The sequence below is a fragment of the Trichoderma breve genome, chromosome 1 (genome assembly GCF_028502605.1).
Source record: "Trichoderma breve strain T069 chromosome 1, whole genome shotgun sequence".
Lineage (NCBI taxonomy): Eukaryota > Fungi > Ascomycota > Sordariomycetes > Hypocreales > Hypocreaceae > Trichoderma > Trichoderma breve.
In genome coordinates this window covers 1,949,848-1,962,371 of record NC_079232.1, presented here as the reverse complement: position 1 = coordinate 1,962,371, position 12,524 = coordinate 1,949,848, and the positions used below count along the sequence as shown (strand labels likewise).

The 12,524-nt window shown below is 49.2% G+C and overlaps 3 protein-coding genes across 3 annotated transcripts; 1 reads left to right on the top strand and 2 right to left on the bottom strand.

The window, feature by feature from the left end:
• Positions 1–382: 382 nt before the first annotated feature.
• Positions 383–3,202, bottom strand: T069G_00632 (uncharacterized protein; the record flags this gene model as incomplete). Its single annotated transcript, XM_056167842.1, has 6 exons — positions 383–520; positions 579–1,125; positions 1,192–2,007; positions 2,069–2,302; positions 2,376–2,654; positions 2,727–3,202. 6 exons carry the CDS (start codon positions 3,200–3,202, stop codon positions 383–385), a joined length of 2,490 nt encoding a protein of 829 aa, XP_056033158.1.
• Positions 3,203–9,533: 6,331 nt separating this feature from the next.
• Positions 9,534–10,284, bottom strand: T069G_00631 (cytochrome b5-like heme/Steroid binding domain-containing protein; the record flags this gene model as incomplete). Its single annotated transcript, XM_056167841.1, has 4 exons — positions 9,534–9,712; positions 9,793–9,850; positions 9,916–9,950; positions 10,194–10,284. The coding sequence occupies 4 exons, from the start codon at positions 10,282–10,284 to the stop codon at positions 9,534–9,536; spliced, it is 363 nt and encodes a 120-aa protein (XP_056033157.1).
• Positions 10,285–10,555: 271 nt separating this feature from the next.
• On the top strand, positions 10,556–12,147 carry T069G_00630 (uncharacterized protein; the record flags this gene model as incomplete). Its single annotated transcript, XM_056167840.1, has 2 exons — positions 10,556–10,893; positions 10,947–12,147. 2 exons carry the CDS (start codon positions 10,556–10,558, stop codon positions 12,145–12,147), a joined length of 1,539 nt encoding a protein of 512 aa, XP_056033156.1.
• Between the last annotated feature and the right edge of the window lie 377 nt (positions 12,148–12,524).

Sequence of the window (12,524 nt, the reverse complement as noted above, 5' to 3'; positions counted from 1 at the left end):
GTGTTATCGGTAACACGCAGTGACGGCGCTTATCCCACAGGCACCCAAGAATTGACTGCGCCTCAAGCACAATTGCTTCCCATCGACTTTTATTATATGTACTTAGATGCACAAAACACAACATATTATTTTATCCAAAGCACAGTCAAGCCGGCCCGATCAATGCCCCTCGTACGACCATCATCCATCATCCTTGGACATGAAGCTAAATGTACTGCCCCCTCCAACGCTTCGTCAATCTCATCGCCATCAGCCTCCTTTGTACGCTTTGCGCGGCTGGACCAATGCCAACCTTATCTCAACATCTGGAAAAGGCATGGGAACTCTCGCAGCCTGATGGCTGGGCACCGCCTCCAGTCCTCCCCCTGTTTACACTGCCCCCTTAGTTCATATTCACCATCTCAGTATCGTCGTCATCTGGCACTTCAGTTGCCTCTATTCTACAATGATCACAGCGCTGGTGTTGGCACTCCTGACAAGAACCACTTATGTGGTAGCTTTCCAGATGGCTACAGTTGTGCTGCTCATCACGTTAGATATACAAAGTTCTCCAGTGGAATCAGCTCATCGTGACTTACACAAATCCAACTAATGTTGGTTCTCTTAGCTGGACGCGAGCTCACATCCTCTGTAGCCTTCCGCTTCTTGCTGGCTCTGGATGAGCCCTCCGCCGGTTTTGCTTCAGGCTCTCCCTCTGCCAATTTATCTTCAAGGTAGTGCCACTGGAGCATGGTCTTCTTCTCCAGCCCGTCTTTACCAAACAAGTGGCTATCAATGTGATCGCACCTCTTGGTCCAGGAGTTGACAACCTCTCCCGTAATCTCAACGAATTTATCACAGAACCCGCACCAGAAGCGTGGATCACAGTGCCGACCCAGTCTGCGCTCCTCCTGCAATTTGTCGATCTTTTGGCTGTCTTGCACCTTGTGATGATTGATGAGATGCCATTTGAATAGCTCTCGACGAGGCAGCACTTTGTCACAGCCGTCCAAATTACAGTTCCAGGATTCGAGCTGGAAATGCTGGCTACTCTCGTGTCTTTTCCAGTCATTCTTGCTGCCAAACTTCTTGCAACACGTTTTGTAGGTACACCCGTAGGGCTTGTCATGCCGTTTCATATGCTTCCTAAAATTTCGTATGAGTTGTGCGTCCATGGAAGCGATAATGAATCAGGGTGGGAGATGGTGTTACCTAAGTTCACACATTCGAGAAAAAGCTTTCCTGCACTCTGGACAGATTATCTCTGCTTTCTGGTGCTCCCCTGGATCACTCGAATCATCATTCCCGCTTGCTGATGGATCTTCAGGCTTCAGGGCCTTCTCCAGTAGATCTTTGGGAATGTTGTTTCTGAGAAACGAGAGAATTTGTCCCGCCGGAACATTTTCGAGAAGAGAAAACAGCCCCGAAGCCTTACAAGGTTCGAAAGTGGGCGTGTCGGCTGGTGGCGCTTCTGTGGATGCTTCAAGAACCTGACCAGGCGTCTGTGTTGCAATCAGGGACTGGGTGATACCATCTTGAGGACTGTCAGCCTTGAGCTGAACTGATGCGGTGGGTGAAGTAATCTGAAGCATCAAGGGTTCTTGGCGATCGAGTGTTTCTTCATCTTCAATGCTATCATCTCCTTCATGATCAAATGGTTCTGGTGTTACTTCATCGTGAGGCAGCATAGCTTCGGACTCTCCAAGAGAAACGTCATCTGCACATGTCAAATCAACCAGGGGTTGGCTGGCAAGAGTGTCAGAGCCAGGGACTGATGACATTTTTAGGGCATCTAAAATACTTGACCGCATCTGCGGCGGTCTATCCCCGCTTGTCAGACACGTCTGGGTTAGTGGCAGGTCACTTTGCTTTGAGGATTCGTTTTGTACCTGACCCGAGGCGGTTGTTGAAACTTGGTCGCCCCGCAAGTCAGGAGAATCCTGCAGTTGCGCCGGTCGGGGCTCCGGGTCAACATCAGCGATTGAGGATCCAACACCTCGAAGCGTGTGCGCCTCTGTTGCTTCTAATCTATTTGGAACGTCTTAGTCGCTAGTCTGCACTTACTGCAACTTGGGATATGTGCACATACTGGAAGTGGTAACCCTTCAGATCATCGTCAAGCTGTAAGTTATGGTCGTGAGATAAATGAGCCCGAAGGTCGTCGGCTGTTGGCCACGTCTTCCCTTTTGCTTGGGGGCACGTATGATGAGGGCACGTATATACAGGAGGGGCGTCTTGCAGCCGCATCGGTCGATGTCCGGGGTTTACATGAGTAGTTGATCGTGTCTTGTCTTGGATACCAAGTGGCTTTGCCGTATTCGGCCTGTTCAACAAAACTTTAGTATGCAGCCTGCATCAGATATGATGATATATATGCACAAAATAAAAGCACATACTTGTGGCGGTATTCTCCAAGATCACTGTCTGCTTTGAGATTTATGTTATGAGAACGGGACAGATGACTCCGGAAGTTGTCAGCTCTTGGCCATAGCTTTTCCTTCTTTCTAGAACAGCCGCCATGGTGGCAGATATAAATAGGGTCGTTCTCATTGTGCTCGCGATGGACAGTTTTCTTGTGTCTAGCTAGGTCGTTGGGCGTACTGAACCCCTGTTTAGCCTTGGAGCAAGTTTCGTAGGTGCATTTGTATGGTTTTTCATGTCTGGCGCTGTGCTTCCTTCGTTTTATTAGCAACTGGGCATCATGAAAATGGAGGCAGACATCATTTCTTCCTCTATATGAGACATACTTGAGCTCCGATTTCGTCTTGCAAGAGTGACCACAGTGGTTACATAGGAATTCTACAGTGGCTGCTTGATGGTGTTGCATTTGAGATGGCGGATACATCGGGTTGATAGTCAAGTCGCCAATCATCTGGTCCGCTGTAGTCTCTAGGTAGGCGTTTTCCGCACACCGGTCATTCCCCGCCACGCTCTCCGCGAAGCTATATGCTGAACGAGTACCTCCATAGCCGGAGTCATCTGGAGCGGTGCCGCAATCAGAGGGCAAGCCAGTGCTCCTGTAACCATGAAAGCTGGGCGCTCCGCTATTATAAGCAGACGGACGAGATGAGGAATTTAGCGTATCTGCTGGCTGAATGACACCTTGAGGAATCCAGGGGCCATCTGAGTTATAAAATTGGAAGATGTTGTATGGCTCTGAGAAGCGCGGGCTATCTTGAGAGTTGGAGCTGTGGAATTGAGAATCCCCAGGTGCTCGATTCATGTTGGGCTAGAGACAGTTTGTCTATCCTGTGTGGTCGCGCACAGCCTATCTAAGTAGCGTAGGCCTCCTGTTGCCAGGGCAAGCTCGGTGGGAGTAGAGACGAGTTATAGTCTCAGCAGTGGGTATAGACGAAAGTCCAGCTGCGCCGCGTTGTTGGGCGGCTTGGCCAATATCGTCCGTCCGTTGGAAAAAGAAACGGCGGGGTTAGCATAGACAGTGCGACAGCGAGAGGGGGGAGAGGATCATCGGGAGTCAAAGTCGGTCTGCAGACAATCCTGGGCTCGATGATTGGGGTAAAACGTAACACCGAGTAACAAAAGGGAGCAGAGACGAGGGCGAGACTGAGAGGTCGAGGCACACACCCGTACGGGCTGGGCAGCATTAACGAGCAAACAGGCGCCGGGTCGAGGCAAGCATCACCGCCGGGGCTTGTGCTGTGCTGTGCTGTCCTGGAAATTCGGGCGAAGAAATGACAGCGCTCAGAAACGAGGCAACTAGACGCAGCGGTAAGGCAACGGCCCTAATTATGGTAGGTGACGGTACAGCAAGCAAACACCCGTCGTCAACTTCCGCGATGGAAAAAGATCGTGCTCGAGGCCGGTAATTAATTGGCCGCCTGTGTGGCTGTCGGCCAGTCCGGATCTCTTCCCGCTGCTTGTCGTCCCGGATTCGACCAATGCTGCCACGGTTGCTGGGGATTAGATCCAGGGGTCGCAGTTGTGCATGATGAGGCCGACGATGGTGGTGATGACGATGGGATTCCGACTCGTCTCGCCTCACTTTCGACTGCTTTCTGCACCTGCTCGGTCAGATGAGACGCAAAGCGCAGGGGCTCTTGCCGTCGCGATTAGTCCAATCAGATCGGCGCGCAACGGTCTAAGAACCGCAGCTTCTGCTCAACGACCGACACAAGGCAACCGCGACTAGTAAAAAAGGCGTCCGGATCCCTCGCAAGGCAACCAGGCGAAATGTCACGAGCGCGCGACCCAAGACCGAAAACCCAACAATTTTGTGCTGCCGAGACACCGCCCCCAATTAATTGCTGATAATGCCGTTGCACTTTTGATGGCAATCGATGCCCAAGCTGCCGGATCGCTCACTCATCCTGAGTCTTGCAGTTCCGAGTTTCTTTGCGACTCTTGCGATTCCATTCCCCTGTCTGTCACCCGTACTCTGTAGATTCGCAAAATTGGGCCGAAGCCGGCTGTCGCAAGCTGGTGGCATGTCGTGCAGGTGTCATTGCTAGCACAGCCATGAATCCACGGCCCGTGTCGCATCTCACGGCAAATTCCGCGCAAACTCGTATGTGCCGGCCCAATTAACACCACCATCGGTCTTGTATCGCTTGTCGCACGTCCACGTCGCCTGTTTGATGAGTTGCAGCTGCATGGATTTCGTGGTCTTATTGTCGCCTGTTGTCGCATAAGCTGAGGCATTGTGCCCCGGTTTTCCTCAAAAGGCAAATGTTTGCCTTTTTTTTTTCTTCCTCTTGCATTTGAGAGCCGGCTGTAGGCGAAATAGCTGGCTGATTTGAGTATCTCTGTGTAGATGCTGTTAATCCAAGGCCTTGCAAGAGACGGGATAGCAATAGGCAAGAGTGCCGTTTGCGATCTCGCAGGCGTACAGAATGGACCGGCACTGTTCCTTATCTGATTGCGTAGTAGAAAAATAATAGGTATAATGCCTATCAACAAAAGAAGCTTCCTATTAAGGCTAAATGCCAAGCTCCAGCTTTCTCTGATTGACATTAGCTTTCTCAATAAGTAAGCAAGAGCTTTACAACGAACGTTCCCATGGCCTTTTAAAGCAGAGCGAGTGAGAGCTGTGTGATAAAGAGTTTGAGCTTTCTCTGATTAGCATTTGCTCTCTTATAAAGTAGAAGCTTTACGACGTTACTATAGCTTTTTAAAGCGGTATAAGCGAGAGCTGTGCGCCCCTTGCGATCGGTTAGATCAATGAAAACGGGAGAGGCCGATTCAGAAGCACCTGAGTATTGTGAGGGTATCCGAGGTAGTAAAATCATGAAGATGATGCATTCCATTGTCCTCCTTTCTCTTGAACCTAGATTTAGAATTTGATGGGTATTTCATCAAATTCCAAGGAAAATAAACACCTTCTGATAGTACGAGTCCCTGTATTATTCCTATATGAGTATTCTATACCTAAGTACCGACTATCACATAAAAATATTACCGAAGGGGGTTATTTTTGCATGTGACATCAAAACCTATCTCACTGCAAATGAAATGTCCATATTGTTCGCAAAAATGTGGTAGGGAAGCAACGCATTTGAACAAGCAAGGTATTTGGCGAAGATCCATATACTAAGGAGCTACTGACATCTAGGCCAATCAATATCGTCTAAACAAGAACGCAACATTTAATTAAACAAACTTATAGTTATTGCAAGAAAGAAGCTCACAGACAGCATCAGACAGATGGTAAGTAAAGGGATAAATAAGTGAGTATTAGGGATATGCGGATTCCAATTCTTGGTCGTCGGTGACAGGTACATATCAACATTCAATATAATTAACTAACAAATAAGTTTCAAGACGTTTTCGTTAGTAACTATTGAAAACCTATACACATCTCACACGGTGCTTACTATGGACATAGCAGACTCGAACTATCTTTGAGAAACTTTATATGTGAACCATCTATCAACTGCACATAGCATTAACAAGATATTGTGATAGGACATCTTCAGTGTTTAAATATAATTGATGAAGAAACTATACTTACATTACCAAACAAATTTTAGGTTTATTAACTTTGTGATTAATTTTGTTTACAGATAGACCTACATAGCCTTAGTTGGGGAAGTGGTCTTCAGTTGTCGCTCCAATAAAGACATCTCAATTTCTGAAACTTTCTTCGTTATGCAATGGAAAAGAGAACGCAATCGCGCTTTAGCGTGTATAGTTATTCAATGTCAAGACTCAACTCATCATATACCGACAATACACATATTTAGATACACAAAGCTCACGTTGCCTCAAAGGTAGCTATTTTAGCAGAATATAAAATGTATATAAAATTTCATAATACCTCAACTTCAAAATTAGCTATACATCTATTAACAAGAGCCGGTTGAGTAACTGGTAAACAAATGTTTGAGAGTGGCAGTCTTCTTTTCAGCTAAACCCGCATACCACCAGCGAGTTGCACAAATTGAGCTCAAAAACACTCATTGGAAATATGTATTGCATCGCATATCTATTCCGGCGGGGATGTTTTCAAAGTCCCGGTTGGTCGCGGAAGGATGCCGGCTGCAACAAGATGGGGGCAAACAAAAAGTAAGACAAATCCTGATTTTTCGTAAAATTGTCTCAGGCTTCTCAACTCCTCAGTGATCCTTTACCAGGAAGTTGAAATGAAACTTCCCAGGGCCCCGTTGTGAGCTCGGTCATTTTGTGCTCCAAAAACCAGCACAAGGGTGGACTGGACCATGGGTTCGTTGCCAAGCCGGGGTTTGAGCCCGAAAACCCTATCGCGGATATGCTTCGTTCGGGCAGAATCCATCACAAAACACTCGCGTCGCTTGAGGCATTTTGATTTTCAAGTCAGATACTACAGCTGGCATACAGAGTATGCCCACTTGGCCTTGCTTGTCTCCCTTTAGCGAATCCGGGTACCCGGAAACCGCTCCCACGGGAAGACACGCCCTAACGAGAACAAAGATCATAAGTCAAGCCGTAAACACCCCCGCTCAGTTGGCTTCAACCCTTGCTGTTAACGCAAAGGCGTTGATAATGGAATTTGTTGGTTTCCTCAGACGGCACCGTAAGCGCCCGGGGACTATTCCCTTGTCTTGCAAGCTTTGCATTGGCCCCCAACTTGACATGCGAGGTTATGATTCGCGAGTGGTTGGGCGGCCAGAGATCACGGGCATGGGGACGTGGTTCACGGAGGTAACACACCCCAGCCAGGAGGGAGTGTTTGCGGAGATGATAGGACGTACAAGAGGAGGGAACAAACATTTGTTTGTACACACCCAGAGAAGGGTAAATGGCTGGACCGTCGTCTCTTTTTCCTCTTTTCCTTTTTTTCTCATTTGATATGGGGTGGGTGTTCAGCGCTCGACATCAGGCGTGTGCGGATGAGATAGTACATGTAGGTTGTTAATGCGCGTTTCAGCTCCCTGACCAAATAGAATGAGAGAGGTTGGGCAGCTGAAAACCCTACATGCTCCTCCAAGAGGGCGTACAGCAGCATGACGCTGATAGCACCACCCACTCTGAGATCTGAGATCATCTTTCCTCCTTCCCCTCCTCTTACCTGGTAGATGACTGTTGGTTGAACGTTCCGTGTAACTCGCACTGCTACTTTGGGGAAAACAGTCCACTGGGAGAATCTAGATTCGACGACAACCGTGGCACAGAATGGAGCACATATATGTGACTTATCATTTCTCCCCCGAGATGGCCTCTAGGGGGGGCAGCCACACAATGTTACGACATCCGTGCTCGCATGTACGATGCTCTCATATGATGCTATGGCGTCTGCCTCCTTGCGTCCACCTCATGCACCTGTGTTTGTTTCTATGTTGGTTGGACTGGATAGAGAGGATCATAGAGGTAGCCGTCATGGAGAGATGCTTACCACTTGGTAGCGAACTCTCATTAATCTAAGAGGCCATCGGGGACTTCTGCCTGTACGGTTCACACATAAAAAGCTTCCCAAAGCCCCGTTTCCCTCTGCGGGAGTAGACTTTATCTCCGATACTCTCACAGGTCGAGCTCCAGAAAAGGATTCGCAACGAATACCAAATTTGATCCAGATAAGATCTTGCCGAATCTTGTGGTAAGGATACGATACGAAGCACCAACCCATGATGCTGTAGCATTGCTAATGGAGTCTCGTCGTGATTCATCAGCTTACTCCCTCGAATCGTTGCCCATAATGTGCGACTGGGAGGAATTCCTCTTCACCTGCAACCACTCCCAAGTCCGGCTCAAGTCCTACTGCCACTTTGCGCGCAACGATCCCAACCATGGGTGCCTGGGAGTCAAGGTGCTCCGCAGCTCATGGCGACAGGCAGTTCCATGTGATGAGTGCCTTGTCAAGGGCTCTCCCGTAGGCGTATCACATCGGGGTGTTCAATGATGGGTGAACGATATTGCGCCGTGGATTCGGATAACAGGGATCGGGACGGGCGATGGACACCGCAAGCTGGGGGGGCTTGGTGATGGGCCTGAAGGGAGTGCACATAAACCTGTTTTCGAGGCATGGTTGTTGAAGCATGGTTGGATGCAAAGGATTTGCGGCTGATGGCGGGTCTGGATGGAAAAAGAAAAGAAACAGCCAGGTTCATGATAGCATGGAGAGAGAGGGGCGTCGGACAGCAATGTTGGTTGCCAAGTTGCTTGACTCGTACACGACGCTGAGGTGGACTCTGAATGACACGCTAAATTGAAGACGACGTCCCAAGAGCATGTAGGCCTTTCCGTATCATTCCCCGGGCCAGTAGAGCAGCAGTACATATTGCTTCTGATGCAAGGAGGCATCTCTGCGAGTTATACGGGGGGTGTAACACACTTGGTTGGGCGGCTTCACTTCCGTCGCTTGAAAGCAATATATCCTCGCTTGGTCCTTCTACGGAACTGCAGTCTGGGGAGCCCGATGCTAATTTATGCATGTTTTACCCCATTTGACTCGTCGTTACGCCACGGGGTATGATGATGGTTTATCTCATCTTGTGGACGGGGAGGGCGTGGTATGGAGGATTAACATGGCTGTACATACACTAATGCTCGTGCTGTTTACAGTTTGAAGCATGTACATTTTTTAAAAGGTGTGTACGTGTATTATCCTTCTCTCTATCAGGGGTTGGAGATGAGATACGGGCGTGTGGGTTTAAAGAGCAGTGTACATACGTATCCCAGAAGTGTGCTGTACCCGTACCCGACCACCCCCACGACGCCCGTGGTCTCTTACTGTCTGTGATGTAAATTGCTCTCACTGCATGCCATACTATAGCTGAATGCGGACACTATAAGCGGCGGTGTTTCATTCGGTGCGTCGTAACTTATTCCATTGCTGCGGTAGGCGGGAGTTCAACGAAAATTGGCGACCCCGAGGAGTGGAGGTGCTTACTGAGAGGGGATCCTGAGCTTGTTACGGTACTCATATCTACCAATGGAGCAGTGTTTGTTAAAAAGCAAAAAGCTTTGGTACATGCAGCAGGAGATGAAACGTTGAGAAAATGATGGGAATATTCTGCCATAATCATGGCGCGTGCTAAAGCCTTTCTGCTCAGTATGTGACAGATGCGCTGTGCCAAGCGCCCACGCCTCGCGTCTATATCCACAGATCCAACTCCATGTGCTTATAAGTTAGTGGCACCTTCGACAACTCCCACCACGTTGTATCGCTTGGAAAAGAACGTCACCCAGTCCTCGAGAGTCCCCTTTTCCTTGTCGCTGAGGTCTTGCCAGTCTGGCACGACATCTTCGGGCTTGGTAGATGTCTTTCCCAGTGCTCTGGAAGCATCTTTTCCAACGAAGACTGGTTTATGCTATCAGTTTCTGTACATTATGTGAGGCAGCCTAATGATGGATGCGACGAGAAAGAGACAAGATACGCACCGTGGTATGAGCCTCCAGGCTGGTACGCCTTGTTGCCAGTCACATCATAGACTTTGCCCTTTAAGACTATGTGTGAGCTGTATGTAAAAACTTGGAGTTAGAGGCGTAATATTATGAACATACCTTGATTGCAACGTAGGTCTTTGCTCCATCAACACCTGTTGGAGAACCGGGTTAGCCGAGAGCGCATGTGATGATGAGCAAGGCTGTGCTGTAGATGGAGATTTCGGCGGCAAGTTAGATGTCATAAACCATTATAAAGCTTCGGTAAAGATGAAGCTTTGGGTTCATGACTCTGAAAGTAGCATTTTGTACGTTGCCATTGAGATATTGCCATGAATCCGGCACAGCTCCAGGAGACAACGGCCGAGGATGTGGTGGGCGCCAAACATTCAACTTACCGTTGGCAGCAGCCAGAGCCTCGAGAGAGATGGGATCGCTCTTGGGAGGGTCCAGCTGGACGGGGACTTTGGGCTCGAATTTTCCAGACATTTTCTGCTGAGAATCACGGGTTGAGGTGAAGGATAGAAGAAGTTTATCGCTGTGATATTGATGATATTGATCTTCGGTATTCTGCCCTCCAACCCCACCTTCCTCGGCACGGGAGAAAGCCGTGGCGCACGGACCAAGTGCTCTTAAGATTCGCTCTATTAGATGCCGTCATTTGGAAATATTTCCAGCTTCGAGCTTCGAGCCTCAGGCTTCAAGCCACAACAACTCAACCCATTACAGCTATTCTTTTGCATGCGCAGATATTGAAGCAATGTCGATATCGGCAGTTGCCTCGCTGAGGCCGGTTCGAGGCCAATGTCTCCGCCATGCCCTCACTGGCCTGCTCTCCGTCCATGTCAAATCGCCCGCTGCCACTGTCCACCTGCGGGCTGTTGTGGCCCTGCGACCCCAGCAAAAACGACATCAATCGACCTCTCAAACGCCTCAAGACAAAGATTCAGCACAGGGGAAACCTCAGATTACGTTTCGTCAGTTTGCGGGGCGTGCGCTCGGAGTCAGCCTGCGGAACCTCGTTGTTGCGCTGAGCCCTCGAGGCATTCGGCAGTCATATCGCGAGAACCCCGGTGTAACTACGCTGAATGTTCTTCTGTATGTCTCTTATTACCAAGATACAAAGCTCTTCTATTCTAACGGGTTTCCAGTCTGCTGTTCACTTTCGTCTTCTCCGCCGTCGCGATTCGAGCGTACATCAACACTTTCTATAACTCGCAGTTTAGCAGATATCCGGAACCAGTCGCAAACACTCTACGCCGCGCCATCTACTACACCAACATTAAACCAGACCCTGAACTTGCATTGAGATATTACAAAAAGGCGATGGAGCAGTGTGCCGAGGTTGGCTTGGACCCTTTCTCCGACGAAGTGTTGGGCATCAGGATCCAGGTAGCGTTCTGGCTTGAGAAGATCAACAGCCACAAGGCGGCCATTGACGTTCTAGAATCTGTTCTTGGAGACTGCAGGAAATGGATTGATGTCATGGAGCAATCTGTCAAGGACGGCAAGGTGGACAACCAAGGCAACTATGTTGGCGACGTACAAAAGATTGCTGCAGTGGATGCAGCTTCTGATGGCAAAACCGACCAAGCAGATGATGCCACCGCTCCCCCGGAGCCAAGTGAGACCCTGTGGCGCAAACGAGAAAGATTGCTTTCCAAGGCCATTTCAACAAGCGTCAAACTCGGTGAACTATACTCAGATGAGCATGTGCTCAACCCGGACGAGTCCCATGAGCATCTGGTCTGGGCGGTCGAAACCTCCCTCAAGGAATTCCGCAGACGAAAAATCGATGGACCCAAGCCCGGAGAAGAGAAGTGGCTCAGCCCCGAAGAACTCGGCGGTTCAATGGAGTCACTTGGTCGAGACTACGAGCGTCGCGATCAGTTCCAGCTTGCCATCCCCTTATTCTTCCAGGCTCTCCGCTTATGCGAAACCCCATGCCACCGAGCGGTCATTATGAACAACTTGGCGGCGGCCTTTGCTCAGCAACCATTGTACGCCTCTGGTACAATGGAGCCTTCCGAGGGCTTGAAAGAGCTTCTTGATGCCTCCATGCCCACGACTCGCAAGGAATGTCTCGAGGCGGGCCTTAACTGGGCGCAAAACGCATATGTTCACGCCAAGGACGTCAAGGGCGATGATCGCACGCCGGAATGTGATGAGGCCTGTGCTGTTGCGCTTTGCAACTGGGGCGACATTGCAGCCATGCTAGGCAAGACGGAGCTGGCGAGGAAAAAGTACGAACAGTGCATTGAGATGAGCGGCAAGATGCAGTTTCCTGAGGGTGTGAAGCAGGCTCAGCAGGGCCTTGCAAGATTAACATCTACACCCGCGGTGAAAGTATGAGGTGGATTCTTGTGATTTGTAGACGGCATCGAGGGAATAGTCTTGTGAGGACGAGAGAGCTATTGCTGTTCTTCAAGAGGGATGAATGTATGAATTACTGTATTACTACTACACTCTACCTTGGATATGTAATTATCATTGGTGTGACTACGCAGCAAAATAGAAATGCGTTACAAAATCAATTCAGGGGTTTTCTTTTGTGGCTTAACGTTGAAACAGCTCATTGTTTGTCTCCTGTTGGTTCTGCTCTTCCAATCCCAGCGCTGTGGAGTGGCTGCCTGAAAGGATCGCGTAATGGCTTCGCGATTGTGAAATCGTTTAATTTAACGGAAAGGCTGCCTAAATCCTGTGCAACAGTGAACATGGTTATAAAAATT